At 43.2% G+C, this 19,139-nt stretch overlaps 1 protein-coding gene across 1 annotated transcript in view; it reads left to right on the top strand.

Moving 5' to 3' along the window:
* The first annotated feature begins 559 nt into the window (after nt 1–559).
* The window catches only part of ARHGEF26 (Rho guanine nucleotide exchange factor 26), a 50,910-nt gene continuing 32,330 nt past the window's right edge, over nt 560–19,139 (top strand). Inside the window, exons 1-5 of the mRNA XM_084530234.1 lie at nt 560–1,911; nt 3,294–3,333; nt 4,708–4,853; nt 10,376–10,432; nt 14,049–14,209. Of these exons, the coding sequence (XP_084386360.1) occupies nt 886–1,911; nt 3,294–3,333; nt 4,708–4,853; nt 10,376–10,432; nt 14,049–14,209 (1,430 nt within the window). The 5' untranslated portion in view covers nt 560–885. The remainder of the gene's footprint in view (nt 1,912–3,293; nt 3,334–4,707; nt 4,854–10,375; nt 10,433–14,048; nt 14,210–19,139) is intronic.

Below are 19,139 nucleotides of genomic sequence, written 5' to 3'. Positions count from 1 at the left end.
GAAAGCCACTCCCTGCTTTCCCCCAGCACCTGAGCACCCAGCGAAGCCGTGGCAGGAGCGGCTGGGCGAAAATCTGGTGTCCCCCGGGGGCCGAGGGGGTGGCAGGGCGGCACCAGGGCTGCCCACAGCACCTGGCAGCTCGTGAGAGGTGAGTCCTGGTGCATTCCTCGCAGGATTACCACAAGTAGTAAGCTTTGAGGAAAGGCCTGGAGCACCTGCGGGCTGGCCAGCTCTGCCATCTATCCCAACTGGTCTGGGTGCTGCCCTCTCCCCACTGAACTTAGGCGCTCTGCGGACCTGGCAGCACAGGGGACACCCGTCTTTATGTTAACAGCGAGGTGAATTAATTCGTGTTTTGGTGAGGTTTTGACGCCGTTTATTCACGGAGAGGCCCCTGTGCTCTCAGAGCCGGCGCTTCACCAGCCCCGGGGCCCTGCGGGGAGCTCCCGGTACCTGCTGGGCGCAGGCCCGAGGGCGGAGGGCAGGGGAGGAGCCGCGCGGCGGGGCCGAGCCGAGCCGAGCCGGGACAGCCCGCAAAGGGCTGCGGAAAGGCCGGGACCGAGCCGCAGGTGGGGCTGGAGGCGGCCGCCGTAACCCCCCCACAACACCTCCAAAGGCCGGGGGGGGCGCCGCGATGAGGTGAAGCCTCCGGGGGCCGGGGTGGGGGGGGCCGGGGCGGCAGCGGGGCGCTCGCAGGTGGGAGCGGAGCCCGGCGGCGGGGAGCGCGGCCCCGGGGGTGCGGGCGAGCCGGGGCAGCTCCTGCCCGTGCCGGGCCGTCCCCTCCTCCGCTGGCCCTGCGCCTGCCGTGCGGGGTTTTGGCGGTGTGCTGAGCCGAGCCGAGCCGTGGGGCTGCTTCCTCCTGGAGGCGGCGGCGAGGAGCCGGCGATGGACGGGGGCAGCGAGGCCGAGCTGGGCGGCAGCAGCGCGGAGCCGCTGTGGAAGAGGAGGGCGACGCCGCGGCAGCACGGCCGGGGGGGCAAGCCGCGGCCGCAGTCGTACCAGAGCCCCAGCGGGGTACTCGTCACCGACTTCCCGGTGGAGGACAGGTGCGCCTTCACCGTCACCCAGCCCGCTGAAACCATCAGCACCCGCCCGCCCGGCGCCGCGCCCCGGACGGCGCCCCCCTGCTTCGGCTCCGGCTCCGGCTCCGAGCCGGCACCGGCGCCCAACGGGACCCTGCGGCCCCCCGGCTGCCCCGAGCAGCCCCCTCGCCTCCCGTCGCCGGTCCCCGCCGGCCCCCTCGGGCTCGCGGAGAACGGCACGGCCGCCCCGCAGGGCCGGCAGCCGGCTCGGGGATCCCGGAGGGCTCCCAGCCCGCGGCACCGGAGCGCCGCAAGCCCCGGCCCGCAGCTCTCGGCCGCTGGAAATGAGCGCTCCCCGAGCGGCGAGCAGCCCGGGCAGCCTTATAAGAACCCCGAGCAAGTGCCAGCGGGGCCCGCCGCCGTCTCCCGGGCGATTTCCCCGGAGCAAGACTTAACTCCTCAGGGCCCGGCCCCCGAGGGGCAGCTCCCGGAGCAGCCAGCCGTCGTCCTGAGCACCAACAGCCCCGCTGCGCTCAAAGTGGGCAAGCAGCAGATCATCCCCAAGAGCTTGGCGTCCGAGATAAAGGTGACGAGCAAAAGCGGCGGCCACAATGCGGAGGCGAACAGGAGGGTGCTCAAGGTCCGCAGCATGGTGGAGAGCCTCAGCGTGCCCCTGGTAGCCGACGCCGAGGAGGAGGCCGAGGGGGACCTGGACAGCCCGGGGGCGCTGAGACGCGGCTTGCGCTCCACCTCGTACCGGAGAGCCGTAGTGAGCGGCATCGACTTCGACAGCTCGTCCAATTTCAAGAAAAAGAACAGGATGTCTCAGCCCATCCTTAAAGTGGTTGTTGAAGATAAAGAGAAATTCTCAAGCTTGGGGAGGACAAAGGTAAGTTGTGCTGAGCAGTGAGTGACAGATCGCTTTGAGTGTTGTAGACTGCATGCTAGAACAGGGTGCACTCTCTAGTTGTCCATAAGTGCTTGTTTTTATTCCTGTTTTTTTGCTAGCAACAGCCTTTTTGTAGTCATTGATGAGTCCCACAGATGACTTATACGAGTGGTGCTTCCAAAATGAAGTGGCAGAGACCTCAGGGACACAGTTCTGTTGAAATCTAGGCAGCTCAAAAATGTGGTAATAGCAGCCTCATGCTTGCATTTCCTGCTGGATTCCCCAGCAAGTTTAGGTTTAGTTTCACAATCAAATTGATATTATAAAACCTGTTCCCCAGAACGTATAAACAGGAAAAAAAAAAAAAAAAAAAAGAGTCAAATCGAGTTTATTATGTCCTGGCTGTAAGAGAAAATGGACTGACAGAAAAATAAACTTACACCCTACGCTGGCTGAGACCTTACTGTAAAAGTACTTAAAAAAATCAGAGTTTGGTTTTTAAATTGACAGAGCCACTTTGATTATCTTTTTTTGTGGCTTAATTCCAACACCTGCAAGTTACTTTTTTGTAAACATCCTGGTAAATTTCCGAAGAGTGTTTTGGAAATGTGTTATAAAGTACTCCAGGCAAAGGGCTAGTGCTGTACCTGTTAAAATAATTATCAGCTTTTTGACAGTTTTTAGCCAAACTAAAAATTACAGAAGTTTTTGTGAAAATGGGACAAGTGGTGAAATAGCAATAGATCAAATTGTGAACTACTGAGAAAGGAGCTTTTTTGGTACAGTTTAGGTAGTAGACATTTATCAGTAACAGTAAGAAGCTGTTTAAAGTAGGCTGCTGTGATATTGCCCTGTCTTTACACACAAAACTCTTTCTGCCAGTAGCACTTTTGAAATTGACTACGTAGACCCAGATTGTTGCACCAAAACAACTGTTGTATTTCAAAGGTTTGTCTTGCTCATTTTGTAAACATTCATTTACAAAATGCCTAATGTGGTTGTTCTTTGCAGAGTGTATGGAATGCTTTAGACAGCTACTCAGATCCCCTCAGATCACCTTAGAGCCTTGCAGCAAAGCCCAGAGACAGTGAAATGAGTTACAAGTTCGCTGAGCTCTTGTAAAGTTAGTATGTGTTATGCTTTTGAAAGCATAAAAACAATAAAACATTCAGGACAAATATATAAACAACATACGCATAGAAAAATCTGTGGTAGCTTTTCAGTTTCCCTGATGAAACAGTTGTTTCCACAAATACTTCTCCAACATAAAAAGTTTATAGATTAGGGCCTTTAATTTGGAATAAAGTGGAAGTTGTTGTTATTGTTGATTATTTTTCTTTCTTCTTTTAATGTGTATATCTCTTTCCTCTTAAATTTGTTAGAAGAAAACGCTGAAAGGACAAGGGACATTTGATGGGGAAGGTAAGCCCTTTTCTGTACAGACTTGATGGGATGCTCAATCACAAGAGACGTGAACTTAAATACCATTTTGCACAATTCTTTAATACTTGGTCAAAGACTAAGTACCTTGTTTTTCAGTAAATTGATTATAATATGGAACCATAGTTTTGGCACTGGGTATATTTTAATGAATATTTTGATGAATATGGAATGACAGGTTACAAACATGCTTTTGTTTGAAGGCTATCTTCTAAAATTAGACTCCCGTTCCTCTTAAAAGAATTGGTTGATGTGTCTATCTCAGCCCTTACAGCTCTATGGAATTACATAGGTAAGGCTTTCCCTCCGGTTGGGACTGTCTTCCTGCCTGTTTCCTGTGACTCCTGCCAGGTGTGAGACAGCTTTTGTGGATCAGCATAGAGGTTGAGGGTCATCCCCTGCAGCAGATCCCTGAACTGTTTCTCTCAAAGTTCAAGGTCAATGCAGCTTTTTCCCCCTCTTTGTCATAATCAAAAATGCTGGGACCGCTGGAGTGAATTCCTTGACTCCTTAATCCTTTACTTTTCTTGCTACCTGGCCTTCAAGTTCAGGTGTCAGAGGATCACTGCCCATGTATCCGCCCTTTCATGCTATTCATTAATTCAGAGCTTTGTCAAGTTCGCTGCTTTTCCCAGTAATTCAGCACACAAAAAACACTTGCCTGGCAGTAAGTCCATGGATGTGTGGTGGCAGTTTCACCCTCATGAGAAATGGGAAGGGAACGCTTCACATCTCTGTCTCTGCCATTGTTGTAACTGACTTAATGCTGGCAGTACTGGAACAGGTGAAAAGCACATTTCATTTTCAGATTCATAGGCCCCATGCTTATTGAAGCAACCTTTGAAGTTTCTGTTTTGAATAGTTCTGACTTGAGATTTCTGAAGTTTGGGCTATTTTGTTCACTTAGTGAAGTGCGAAGAGAGGCTTTAAAGCTGGCAATAAAAGTAGACGTGTATTGGACTTACAATGGTCCTTCCGATTAAAATAACCAGACCTCCGGATTAGTGACTGCTCTACTGACACGCTTGTTCCGTTCTTAAATTGCTGGCTAATTATGAAACATTGTACAGCAAACCAAGGAAGAAAAAATTGTTGTCTGTTTTTTCTTGACAAAGGACACATCTGTTCTTTAATTCAGTCAGTATGGATCTTTTTTGGTAGTGGTACAGTGATCCATTGTTACTGTACTGCACCATTGTCCATCCTAAATAAGATACTATCTTTGTCTTTTGGAGTTTGTGAACAGCACATTGACGTTTTCATTTCTTTCATTGTTTAAATGTTACTTAATTTTTTTTTTGAAAGCAACTAAGCTAACTTTCTAGCAATTAATGACATGCTGTTGTTGTTTTATAGAAAACAATGTGTTATATCAGAACTATAAAGAAAAAGCGCTGGACATAGATTCTGATGAAGATTCTGAGCCCCGAGAGCAGAAATCAGATGAAAAGGTTGTTTTTCACTATAAGCCCCTGAGATCAACGTGGAGTCAGCTGTCAGTTGTGAGTATTAAGTCATTGCACAGCCAGCCAAACAGTGTCTGAGACTGTACTGAAACAAGTCTTTTTACTTGCTACTGGAATATTCAGCTGAAGTTTTTCTTCTTTTTTTCCCTTCTTGTATTTTTTGCAAAATATAAGGTGGTACGTTCTCTTACCAACACAAAATATTCTGGATATTCTTTTAGCAACAGATTTGCAACTGCTCAAATGTTACCAATCAAAATCTTGGGCTCTCAGTTTAGCTTTTACTGAGGTTTTGTGTAAAGTAACTCCAGCAGCTTAAAAATGCATAAGTCATGTTTTCTCCATCAGTTTTAGTAGGTGTAGACTCATGTTCCTGCCAGAATAGTTTTCCCTGATTCCCTGACATCTCCCATTTTCATTTGCTGGCACAAGTGTTTGTAGGCTCATGTGGCCAGGCAGCAGACTGGTTAGAGGATCTGAGTTGAAATTAACAAGAAAAAATGTCAATGTAGTTTACAGTGAAATTAAATTGAACTTTGAAACCCAAATTCCTTTGCATTTCATAATCTTAGCCTTTAAGATACATTTTTTATTTTTTTTATTTTTAAATATGTGCTGGATGGAATGATCAAGCACACCTCTTTTGTTTGCATGTTCAGTATAAGCCTTTCTACTTTCCACAGTCCCCAGAAATGGTGGCTTAGGCCATGCCTGATAGTGGTGGCAGCCATGCCAGTGCAGGTCCTAGAAAAGCTAGGACTTAGGCTAATGTGCATCACTGCATCCGGCTGTTCTGAATGAGGCACCACCAGAAAGCCTTAAAAGGTAGATTTAACTCCTAACAGCATGTAAACTTGAAGTGGAATATGTGCTTTATGGTTCCCTTCAATAAGTTGGGAGTAGTAGAGATCAAACCTTAAGTAGCAATCTTATAAGAACAATATGAAAGTCCTGATCAGTTATTGGTCTTTGTTTTTACAAACAAGACTATAAAATTAACTTTCTCAATTGCATTGCTTGCTAAGACACAAATTTAGCAATTCTTTTTTTAAAAAAAAAAAAAAAACAAGTAAGAAAACACCATAATTCACTAAAAATGTGAATCCTGTTAAAGGCTTTAATTAGTTACAAACAAGTTTCTTCTGAAATGCTCGCAGTTGCTACAAGCCAACTCTAAATTAATTGACTGCATATATGTAATGGAAAGTATTTAAAAAAGCTATTCAGATGGTAGTATTCTGCTTTTGTTAGCAAAGCCTATTTAGCACATGCAGCGGGTTTTTCTTAGCATTGTTAAACAAAGTAGCATTGAGCTCTTTTAATCATTACTGTGATCTTGCTAGCATCCCTGCTGCTAAGCTGGAAAATCAATGATACTAAGTGATAATTCTGCAGGCTTTCCTGGTATGCATATTTTTGAGACCAAAGAGTAAAAATTCTGTGTTTCTATGGTTAATTTTATCTTTTGATCATTTCTGTGGTTTCTGGGGATAGCCATAAATTTATTTTTTGTAACCTGTAGAATGTAGAACCTCTCATCTCTATATATGACATAGGAAAGGATTGTTATCATACCACATGGTCACCTAAAGTATTTGACAGCTGGGGCCATTAGCTGTGTATACCCTAATAAACGAGTAACTAAGGCTGAATAAGCTCTGCAGGCTATTTAGACTGTTTAGCAGAGCTGTCTGAGAGATGTTGACAGTTCAAGGTATTGAAATATGAATACCTCATTGATTCAATAATTATAAAGAAGCCAAGACAAAGTGGTTTTAAAAATATTTGCTTTGAATTTTCTTTCAACAAATTGAGTATTTGAAATACAGTTAATTTTGCTTAATACTACAAAAAAGTTTGTTTCTTATGAAGTCAAATTAGTATTCTTCTGCCTTCTAGGCAAACTAGCAGTTAAATACTCAAGAGCCGGAAAGTATGATATTCAGTAATAATAATAATTGTGAAAACACTAATTTGTCTTGAGACCAAAGCAGTACACAGACTGGCTCAGTCAGAGAACCATTGGTGTGTCATGCGTACGGTTACACGAACCAGACTTGTTCTTTCCCATTTCGAATGTGGCAGACTTGTTTAGTGTCCTTACTTGATTTACAAGGCTCGAAGTGGGAAGTATATGGGAAAAGGTAGTGCACTGTGAAAACAGTGTGGGAACCTGCAGAGCTCCCGGCGTCTCTGTTTACAACTCTCTGGAAAAGTTATGTGTTGTCATCGCGTGTTAAACGGGAGTGCTGAATTGTGGCAGGAGGTTGCTGGGGAATGTCCAAGTACTGGGTTTCAGCGTGTGGTAGGGAAGAAGCATGGTGGGTTTATGGTACTTGTTAGCAGTGAATACGCTAGGAAATCGGGGGGGAAGGACAACAGAGCGACTACCCCATCTCTGTGAGTGGTTTCTTGGGCAGCCCAGGCCTGACAGCTGGTGCAGCTCCGACCAGGCTTGCTACTGGAGGGGGTGAGGGGTTGTGAAGCCTTCATGTATGGAGTTGTCAAAGCCTTTAGACTATATTAGAAAAGCTGCTCCTCACCTCTTGCAGCATGCAGACACCTGTGAAAGTAAAATTGAGCTGTTCAAAGAACATTTAAGGACTCTGAAGTAGGGTGGTGTTTACACCCAGTTCCTTTCAAATTGCTCTCTTGACCCCTCTTCCTCTTTGGGTTCCTGCTGCAGATCAGGCAGCAGGCAGGGGCTGAGCAGGTGACCAGTTTAAGGGCCAGCTTACCTGCTGTCTCTGCGCCTTCCAGCTTTCATCTGTTCATTCAAAATTTTAATTTGGGAAGAATGAACAGTATTTCCAAAAATACATTCCAAAAGCTTCTTGCAGTACGTTGTTGGAATTTACTGCAGATCAAATGCACTGGTACTACCTTGTGTGTCAGGTTAAATGTATTTACTTCCCAACAAATGCAGCAGTCCATTCGGGATAATATCGGTGTGTACTTCACATGCAGAGAGCAACAGACTCAGTTAGGCTGGAAGGGACGTTGGCTTGGGATCAGCTCTCCCGGGCTGTGGCTGCTCAGGTTTTGTGTATGTCCACAAGCTGCTTTGGGGGCTTCCACCACGTCTGCCTGGACTGGGAATGTAAATGCCTCTCCTGCCAGCTCCTTACCTCTGAGCCCAGAGAGTATGGTGCATGTTTGCTTTTCATTTGGACTGCCCATGCTGCTCAGGTTCTCACAAATACTCATCAGATTTCATTTTCTGATCTTTTTTCTCTGGTGTGCAACAAGTATGATAGAGATTTTTCTCTGCCGCTCAAAAAGCTGCTGCAGGTTGCTCTTCTGAGCTGCTCTGTGACCTTTCCACGGCTGCTTCTCCTCTGTGGTATCAAACAAAAAAAGAATGTGTTTTTACTGTCAAGGATTTTCAGGGCTCCCTTGTCCTTCAGTGTCAAAAGGATTATGTTCATTTTGGTTTATGGTGTAGCCACTCCAGCATATTTCTAAAATATTTCTTGTAAGTTCTTTTTTCCCCTCTGTGTAGCTATTTATTTTAGAGGAAGTTCTTGTAAGTAACTGCAGAGTTAACCCCTCATTCTTTTCATCATTTCCTCCTCCTCCTTGCCACAGTTGAATCAGTCATGTCTGAGCCTCTGGAAGAAAGCTGTCCAGCCTGATGGGGAGACGGCAGTAGTAGCTGGAGTGTTTCCCTCTGAGTTTTTTTTTTTTTTTTTTCTTGCTATCTTCTTAGCTTATATTAAGTCATTGTTGATGGCATAGCATCACAAATATGATTTTTTTTAGTCTTTCAGCTAATACACTTTGGACACTTGATTTGATTTGGACACTTGAATTGATTTTTTTTTTTTTTCTTAGAGTATTCCAGAAGCAGTCTCTGTGTTTGGGCCTCCTCCTTTTTGGAAGCTTTGCAGTTAATTCAGTGCATAAACTAGAGCCGTTTGCTTCTACAACTAACTTATACGTGCACCTCAAATGCATGCACACATGTATGACTAGATGATGATCACAAACACAGCTTATGTTTTTGGAACATAAATTTAGCAGTTGCCACATTGTTCTCACTGGAAATTTACAATTGCTATATTAACAGGAAGCATTGTAATCTCTTGGATATCTTCATAGGTATTTCCTGTGTCAGCATATTTTTAGAAAAGTCCTCCATGGCATCCAAAAAAGACATTTTACTTCCTCATGAGTGCTTTAAAGCTTTCAGGCTGTTGACTGAAAGGTAGTTTAGTAGAAAGTCAGCTAACTAGTTCTGGCTTGGTATTCAGAAGTGTATGCTCGTGGTGAGCATGGGAACCTGTAAGATATTCAAAAAAGCAATTGCTCAAATACATTGGGATATTTACATTTTCTTTGTAAGTATGTATTACCAAGCAACGTGCCTGCAAACTGGAGTGCAGCACCCTTAATGTTATGCCATCTTACTGCTGAGCCTGCTATCCAGGTTTGTGGTGGCTGGTATGCAAGAATAAAATTACAAATCATTTAAAATCCAAGGAGCGAGTGGAGGAAGAAGAAGCAGCTGTTGATGATAGTACGTCAGGAGCTTTTGGAGAAATCCAAAAAGGAAATGGGAGAATGGAAGCGCATCTGTTAAGTCTGACGAGTGCCTGAGTACCCTGTCCTGTGCCACGCTGCTGCTCCACGCATAGTGCTGTGCCCTGGGCTCTTCCCCACCGCCTGGTTGGTGTCCTGTGCTGGTCAATCAGTCCTCTAGGAAACGCACAGAGCCAGTCCTCCCCTGTTATTCGCCCTCCTGTGCTTTTTAATGTTCTGCTAAATGGCATGTTGCCCTCGATTCACCCTGGGAAGGGATGAATCACCCTGGGAAGGGATGAACTTAGCAGGTCTGTGGCGTGGTGTGCGGTAGCCGAGCACCTGGCCTTGAGCTGCAGGGTGTGCAGCTCAGGCTGGCGTTCGTGACGGTCCTGTGTGGGGAGCTGGGGCAAACATCTTGGCTGATTTGGCTGTAGGATGCAGAGGGAGGAGAAATATCATTGTAGGGCTGGGGATGGTAAAAACACAGAGGTATTTACTCAGGACTTTGCATATCTCTTTAGACTAAAGATGGAGCTTCTCCAGAATAATTCTTGGTCAACAAACTACCTGCCTGAAAAACCTTTAGGTGTGTTTGTTTCACAAATGAAGATGCTAAGATGTTTCAGGCCAACCAGAAAATAAACCTTATGATAAATGTGTATCAATCAAGACATCTGTCTTAAAAGGAAAAAACAGTTTTCATGCTTCAATGTGTGTGTGAAATCCAGGAAGGCTGTGCAGGGTGGCAGTGATTCAGCTGGGAAAGCTGTTGCTGTAGTAATTCTCTGTGTGTCCTGTAGTAATTCTTAATGACTTTTTTGTTCTTTGGATAAATACTATAAACATCCAGCCGTTTAAAAATTTATTTCTCATGGTTCGTTGTCTTCAGAAGTGGATGGATTCTTTATCTGAATTTTTAGTTCAGTACTGAAATTGTTGCTTCTTAGTGCAGTGTTTTAATAGTTCTCCATGTTTGGTTTTGTTTACTTTATATGTTTTCTACAAAATGTGTTAAAAATTATTTTTTTTTTTAGGTGAAAAAGAATGGGTTATCGGAAACAATCAGCCAGGAAGAAAGAAAAAGACAAGAGGTACTTTTTTGAAGTAACACGTTCTTTTTTTGTTGATAACTTTTTCTATTGTTAACTTTTTTGTTTTGTCACACGCACGCCTGATTTAATACTCAGTATTTGTTCATAAGGAGGCAAGTTGAACACACTGCTTCCTGTCCTAGGGTGAAGCATGCTGTCTTCTCAAGGGAGAATAAAGAAATGAAACCTGTCTCTTGCTGATGTGCACAGATCCCTGCTGCATGTCTCCTGCCAACACCTGCAGGTCTTGCTGGAGTGGTTCCTGGGTACGCTCACTGCAGCAGGTGTAGCCTGGCTGATGGCTACTCAGTATTGGACAGAAGCAACCCTGTTCTGTGCTGGACTGGGAAGGTGTAAGATTAAACCTGCATTCACAGAGGGTAGGAGGTGGCAGATAAAACAACTTTTTGCAGTGCCCTTTAGTTGTAACTAATCCTGTCAACAATTCTGAACATCAGTAGTGTGCACCTAGTGTAACTAATGTATGTCTTTCACACTGAAATGAAGTAGGAGCATCCGTGCTATCAACAATACAGAAAACAGCAGCAGTAACTGATACAGTTATCTTTTCTCTCTGTCCCTTTCTGTCTCTGTCCCTCTCTGTTTCTTTTTTGCACTTTTTGTCCTCTTTATCTGCTTTCCCCTCTTTCCTTACTTACAGGGGCTATGTCACAATGAATGAGAGGTGTTGAAAAGAATAGCCTGACCTAGCCCGCTATTAGATACCTGCATTTCTTGAGGTATGTCCTTTAATAGGGGGAAAGAAGGCGGTGTTTTTTTTTTCTTAGTTTTTGTTTTGTTTGTTTTGTTTTTTAATAGCAGCGCTGTAGAATTACCTGCTATGGTAATTTGCTCCAAAATTTCCTTCAGGACATACCTCAGTGAATGTAGCCAGATGAGATCCAGCTGGGGTTTTCCATGCATCATAAAATCACAGAAGGGTTTGGGTTGGAAGGGACCTGAAAGATCAACCAGTTCCACCCCCCTGCCACAGGCGGGGACACCTCCCGCCAGCCCAGGTTGCCCAAAGCCCCATTCACCCCAATACAGACACGTATTACATATACGTGATGAGACAGTAGGGGTTGGTTTGTTTGTAGTAATCCTACATTTTCTTGACTATTTTCTGCTTTTGGGGGCTGTCAGCTGTGCAGCAGTTCAGGCTATGTGTTCTGCTTTTCTGTCTCCTCCTGCTGAAAAGCTTTGAAACACAAGGCATTTATTTCAGTCGTAGCCTTTAGAAGCCTTCAGTCAACATTTCCTGGAGCCAGATTTACATCTCTTCAGAGAAAACAAGTTCTTTAGATGCCTTTTAAATATGAGGTCTGTAATGTTATCAGAAATGTTTCCAGCTTGGCTTTTTTTTTTTTAATTTGAATATTAGAGGCCCATCCTTTCAGAGAGAACCCAAAGAAATATTCTTAAGACTTGGTTGTGCTATCGTGTTTTTGCTTTATTTCTTTTAAATTGCCTTTTATTGATTATTTTATTATCTATTTAAATTGCTTTTTAGTCTTGCATTATTTTGGCTATCATAATATATTGTCACTGCAGAAAAATGGATTTGTTTATACCTCAATTAAATGTCAATGTCCAGCATTCATAGGCACCCCATCCTTCACCAAACATTACTGACTTGGATCTCTGCATCTTTCATCTAAAGAAAATGCATCATATATGTATAGACTGATATGGACTGAAATAATTTTCAATAGACACTCCAGTTTTCTTGCAAGCTGGAAATTCTAACCTTATGCATGTGTACAAACTCCAGTGTGCTTCTGGTCTCTTAAGTTCTGTAGAGTGTCCATCAGAATTCAAGTATCTGCTCGTGCTGATAAAAACCAAGTTAACCACAACATAATTTCATGTGTCACTCAGACACTGTTAGCAAGCAGCTGGTAAATACCACCACAGCCTGTGATCGTGGTGTGGTTATATATGTCAAAGTTGATCGTTTCTTAATCCTTTTTTATCCTCTGAAATGTTTGGGTCACGGGTAAGAGGATATCCTCTCCCATCTTAGGACATCGGAAGAAAATGTCCCATTTATTTCTGACTGTGCTAATGACTTTCTGTCACCAAACTGGACGAAGTCTATGAGGGCCCTCAGTAGAAGCATAAACAAAGCCCCTCCAAAAAACAATGGGAGTCTGTATGTTCTTCCTGTGTTGAAAGCTGCCTGGATGGAAAGCAGTTAGTCAAAGCACTGCACCGCTCTCGAGGCAAATCCTTTCTCTGTGGGCACAGCAAAGAGAAGCGTGAGAGGCAGATGGGATTATTCAGGAGGACTGCCTCCAGCATGCCTGTGGTCTCTTCTGGTTTTATACCTGACTGGGGGAGATCAGGGTTTCTCTAGAGCACGTGCATCAGACGTCCAAGTGAACTCCTCTTGTAGGCTATCACCTGCAGACACTCTGTCCCCCTCCGCAGAGCCATGGGCATTATCGCTAGGTACTCAGATCTGCAGTAGTGCATCCAGAGTACTTACTTCTCCTTTGGTTTAAGGATGCCTGGAGAAGTTAACTGCAAATAACCGATGAAATTATATGTGCAGGTAATAATGGGAGCAAAGTTGTATTGTCTCTGTGGATGGTATTTTGTGTTAGTAATGTGATGACAAAATGTGGCTTGCTGGAGCTTATGACAAAAGTGGTCTCGGAGTTTTATTTTTTTTCCACTCTGTATGTACAAGAACTCCAGCAGACTAACAGCAAATCAAGCCTAGAGAGGTAAAAGATGCTTAAAAGCTGGAGGGGTTTCTATGTCAGAGAATAAAATTTCCACTGGAACAAGTATGTGGATTTCAAAGTCCAGGAGTCTGCCAGAAGTTTGCTTTGTGTGCCAGCCAGCTGATGGAAGTTACAGTGCCTTTGGTCCTTAAGTGGTGGGGTGACAAACTGGAGAGAAAGTCCTCAGGGGGAGGTGAGGGGAAGTACTGGAGGTCTGCTCCTCAGCCTTAGCTGCCTGCTGTCTGCTCACTAATCACTAAAGCAGATGGAGGCGGCCACCCCTCCTGGCTGCTCTGCCTCCAGGCTCCTATCCCAGCCGCAGATATCTCAGCTTCTCGTATGCCTGCTCCTAACTTCATGTGTTAAGTCTCCACGGCATCAGTGTTGATAGATGACTAAAGCTGGAATTTTGCTGTTCTGCAGATGCTTGGGGAAGCAAGTACTTTTTAAGTAAATAACTTTTCAGCTTCTCTTTTAAGAGAGCAAAAGCTAATTCTGGCTGGTGAGCAGCAGTATTACAATGTGAAGCTTCCAGGCAGACCACAGAAATCGACGTGTTTGTAAATTTAAGACAAAACAAACTCTCATGGGTATGAATAGGGAGTGATCACAGCTGGTGTTAAGTTGTTGTCCTCGAACACTGTTTGCAGTTTTAGTGAAAAGTCTTTTCAATACACACTTTTTTTTTCAAGCGTGAAATCATTAGTTTCCAAAGGTAAATGATAAAACTCTCATGGAAATGAAAGCTTGCATTACAATTTCTAGTTTACATCCAACAACTTCTCTCTGCATCCCTTCTCCACACTTTCCTTAAAACAAACTAAACAAAACCTACCCCCACCTAGTCAATAGTAAGTCTTTTCTTTCGCCCTTCCACTTTGCAGGCAATATTTGAAGTGATATCTTCTGAGCATTCTTACTTGCTGAGCCTGGAGATTCTGATCCGGATGTTTAAAAATTCCAGAGAACTGAGCCTCACCATGACCAAAACGGAGAGCCATCACCTGTTCTCCAATATTACGGATGTTTACGAAGCAAGTAAAAAGTAAGTGTAGAAACGCAAAAACATTTTATTAATTATATCTGACGATTACTAATAGTTGTCAGAATTTCTTTCAAGCTCGTAATAAGATGTTGTATACAAAATTGTGGTTTTTGTGTTATCACAAAATAGAGCAACAGCCACAAGGTTGAAACTTCAGTAAAAGGTGTATGCCTAACACTTTAAGAATGAGAAGTCAAATGTTACACTTGTTGAATATTCAGAATCTTTGGCTTTCTATGGCCTGTCATTGAATTAGAATGGAATTTGGCTCTCTCTCACTGTAATCTATGTGCTCCACATCTATGTGCTGAGAATTTCCTTAACATAATCCAAAAGCCAAGGTTTTGATTTTATTAACCATAGATTCTGGTTTTGTGATATGATTTAAATCTCTGTTTATTTGGATTATATTTGGATTATACGTGTATTTTCCTGTTATACCAGAGGAGCTAACCAGCTCCTTGGACAGCAGAGCTTTGAGTACTATTTATAATGTATGGTAGTATTGCAGACTCAGGCCGTGCCTCACCTACGCTCGTGTTTCGAGAGTCATATTGCTCTTATTTGGAAAAATTTAGCTTTTCTTGTTAGAATACTCTCTATTTTTAAAGTTGAACGTTTGTGTTTAATTTTGTTTTGTTTGTTTGTTTTCTGGCTGTGCTGGTTTAGTAAGGAGAGCTTACAGGTAGGATGAACTATAGATGTCCACTTAACATGATAATAGGTGAACATAAAAGTGAGTTTCTTATTTGAATCTCAGATGATTTTAAAGTGGTAGCCATCCCTTCCAAAACTGTCATGCTTGTTTGAAGAAGTAAAACACAAATAATGGTGAGCATGCACGTGAGTTTGACAGACTGACACACCTTGCTCCTGCATTTGAGCTCTCGTTTCATGAGATAGATGTGCTATTAATTTATCTGAAAATTGGTAGGGATGGAAAGAACATGGTATATTTCAGTAGGAGTAAGCATCCTTCACATCCGAACAGTTCCAAAGCTAGATGCTGATACATGAAGCAGTTGTGCTTAGTCTCTACAGTCTATGAAATTAAGCTTACTCTGCCCCTATTAAACTGTTAACAATTGAGCAAGAGTTGCATACTTGCCCTTAGGAACTGACTTGCCAGTGTTTAACTTAATCAGTTGAATCACTGTTTACTTTCTCCTGAGTACTCAATGTGCAGCATAGTGTGCGACTTTGGTATCTTTTATGTAAACAGCATAGGAGTTCTGCTGCTTGTGAACACTGCTGCACATGCCATAGCACCTGGCAGCAGGGACTCGGGTTTCTTTTCGAAGGAAACATGTCTTATGCTCAGAGCTGCGCTGTGGTTTGTTTGGTTTTTTATTTCTTCGGTGTGAAGTCAATAACGAGAGAAATTGATACAGTACAAATGGGGCCTAATGAAAAGGAAACGTTGGCAGATCTTGCACAACACAAATGCGGAGAAGCCTCTTTTGTTATCATTAATAATTATTGCTGGGATTGTTTAAAATTTCTTGTGCAGATGTGTGTGCACTCACAGCGTACTTCAGGGTTATGAAAACCTTAAACTCTTCAAAAAGTTGTTTAATGAGGTTTAGTTTAGTTATCATTTGCTTGGTGCCTTGGTGTGATCTACAGCAGTACTGGAAGTAGAACTCCTATGGCTGACATAACTAAAAAATAAAAATGTTCATGCTTGTTTTCTTGTACCTTATATCCAGTTTGAAGTAAAGCATGAGGCTTAAGGATGCACTTGGCCTCGTTAAGATATTGTTTGATCTTCTTGGCATCGTACAACTTGAAATGAGCCTTGCTTTGTCTCTATGGAACAAAAAGTACCAGCCTCTTTTCAGAAATGGGGCTAGGGGTTGGATAAGGAGTCTGTCAGGCTATTTCTGGAGTCAGTCTTCTCCACCTTTTCATCTTTCTTTCATCCCATTTCTTTCCTTGTAGAAATCATGAACTTCTGAACTCTTTAGCATTAAACCTGCATTTAGGGAGTCTAATGTGTTGTGTGAAGCACAAACCTAAGGTAGGAGCCATATAATGAGTGTACATTTGGAGTCACTGGGTATCCCTACATTTCAGCATCCCTACATTCCTTTTGACTTCTCTCCTTTTCCTGTAGCTAAGGCCTTCAGACGGAGGCTGGGTATTTTCCCAGCTTGTAATTCCCACCCCAGGATGGAGAGTTACACGACGGCAGTGTTGTCAGGGAGTACAGGTTACCCAAGTCCATCTTTTCAAGGAATAATACTTTTTTAAAGCCTCTGTTTACCTGAAATGTGACTGGAAAAAGTAAACTATTGTGAGCCCATTTTTTGCTAGACAAATACTGGTGTTACATCCACATCATGTGTTAGGGGGTAATTGCCATCTTTTTAGATAGCTTAATAGACACTAAACGTTAATGAGCCTGGAGACTTTGCTGCTCCTTCGGGATGGTTCGAAGACACAGCTGAACATATTAGTATAATTATGTGTGCAAATAGGTATTTGTTTTTTCCTGTGTTTTCAGTGAATGAGCCTTCAAACCCATTAAACCTACTTTTAAATTTCTCACTTAAAATATTTAAAGCTGAGGCGGAGGGGATAGCAGTATTTTTAGGGGAATTCTTTAAAACCCTTTTGATTAATAGTCTTCAAAGGCAGTGAGAGGGGAAAAAGGAAAGAATGGAAAATACCACACTAGCCTAACATTATAATCTTATTCTTTTTTGTCTGGGAAGCTTAGTGGCTTAAGAACTTGTTTTTCTATAACTTGGAGTAAAAACAGAATTCGTAACTCCTTTTTAAACTTAAATGAAAGCATATTTTGTTTCCTGAGTTATGCAATACTGTTAAGCTATAACAAAACTTAGTGCTCACTTTCTACAGCTTCATTTGTGTAAATAGTGCAAGTGGCTTTCAAACAAAAGCCTCTTTATCAATAAATACCTCCAAGCTAACTGCCACTTCTCATTTTCAAGCTCTTCTAAGGTAGCAAAACTCATCGTTTTGTTACAAAAGTGTCCTAAACTTGGACATTTATCACATGTGCTGTATTTTAAGCAGCCTTTAGCTTTCTTAAAAAGACAAAATAACTCTGAGGGTACGGGTGTAGTTATCAGTGGATTTGGTTGCTCGGACAAAGGTTTAGGGAGCTGAAGAGTATGAACTGATAAAAATGTCATCTTCAGTCACAACTGCTTAGAAGCTGTATCTAGGAACTTTGACTCAGAACATGTTTAATGGATGCTCTCCAGAAACACCAAGATAGGCTCGTAGTGCATGGCAAGGCCGTTTCTAATGGAACAAAGCTGCCTTTGTTGGGAGCTGAATACAGACAGTAAGGACGGTCTCTGCTTTCAGGAGGTCACTGGAATGTTTCTGACAGTGAGTCTGAAAAGCCCGTACAGCTTACATCGTGTTTGCGTATTAAAACATCCTGAAAGGTGGCTTCAGGAAGCCTTTAATTGTGTATTTGCCTGTACGTGTAGCGTGAGAGCTCATAACTGATAGAGCACAGAAATCACACGACTGGCATCCAGAGCCAGTGAGAGCTGTTAAATTGAGATGTGAACTGGTCGGTATGCCAGAGGTCAGCTTATTCAGAAATAAAAGCTTGTGTAGTCTGAGAATACTGCACGATCCATCTCACGAGTCAGAAAAACTCTGCAGTCTCAATATGTGGTGCAAAAGAGGTCAGTTTCCCAAGAGCGTGCCTTGGGAACGGGGAGTTGCGGGGAGATGAGAGAAATGTCTTGGAGAACAATTGGTCTGACAGGCCAAATCAGCAAATTTATAGGGGGACAGAGAGCTTTAGCTTTTTGTTTCTCTCTCTGCCATTAGGCTACCAAAAGGCAAAAAGCTTAGGGAATATCAAAAGGTTAGCGCTAGCAGAAAAAAGCAAGAACAAAGCACATTTGGACAGGTTCAGACTATTCAAACTCTGCATGTTGATTCCAATAGAGATGCCTGTGTGGGTTTGTGAGGTCGCTTAACACCTCATCTGAGCATCTTAACTCTGTGTGTGTGGGCGTGTCAGGATCCAGGTAAGCTTTTTCATATCACTTTTCTGTAAATTACCTTAATGCTTCACCTGTTTCTGGTATCCTTATGTGTAATGTACCTTCATCTTTCCCCATGGGATAGTATAGTCCTGGTCTGCATTTAAGAAGTGTTTGCACTGAGCGTTAGTGCATTATATAGCATTAACCAGGCATTAGAAGCTTTGCTTAAAGAGAATGCAGAATTTTGTTACTTAGCTTCTTTGTGAGACTTGGGGGGAAAAAATGTAAACACTAAGAGTAGACCCTGGGTGGAACGGGCAAACTGTGATGTGCAGAAGACGGGGCATTTCATTGACCCCCAGCAGGTGCTGGTGACCACTGAGACCATATGGCACACCTGACTTTTTTTCAACATGTAGAGCACTGCTAAGTTTACAAATTGTGATTTTTGCCTTTCTCCCAGCCTTGCGCTGCTGATGGGGCCATTTTTGATTGTCAGGAGACTCCAAGGAGTCCAGAGGACATACTAGAGGTAGAGCAGTGAGTCCAAAACACCATTTGTTTTTCTCTAAATTTCAGTTGCTGACAGAACACGTTTAGGCATTTGTGTCATATTGATGGCTTGGGACAGTTAGTTTGTTTTTGTATTTCCTCAGGTTGCCTCCCTCATGGTTCAGACATCAGCGCTAATTGCTGAACTCTTCAGCTTTAATATCCAGGGCTTATTTGTTTGGAGAGTTCTTTCTGCAGCTGAGAAAACTCACTGGGTTGATCTGTGCTATGGTTCTTTGCAAATGACTAGCAGTGCAGGAAAACAGTAACTTGAAAATAATATGCAGCTGGTGCTTGGATGCCTGACCCAGTGGTTTTTCTTTTACCTTCATTATTTGAGACAGGATTAGATTGAAGATTTCGATATTTGGGAACTGCCAGTCTGGACAGAATCATAT

The sequence above is a fragment of the Aythya ferina genome, assembly GCF_964211825.1.
Source record: "Aythya ferina genome assembly, chromosome: 9".
NCBI lineage: Eukaryota > Metazoa > Chordata > Aves > Anseriformes > Anatidae > Aythya > Aythya ferina.
Note: the sequence above shows the minus strand (reverse complement) of the source record. Positions and strands in the feature narration are given on the sequence as shown.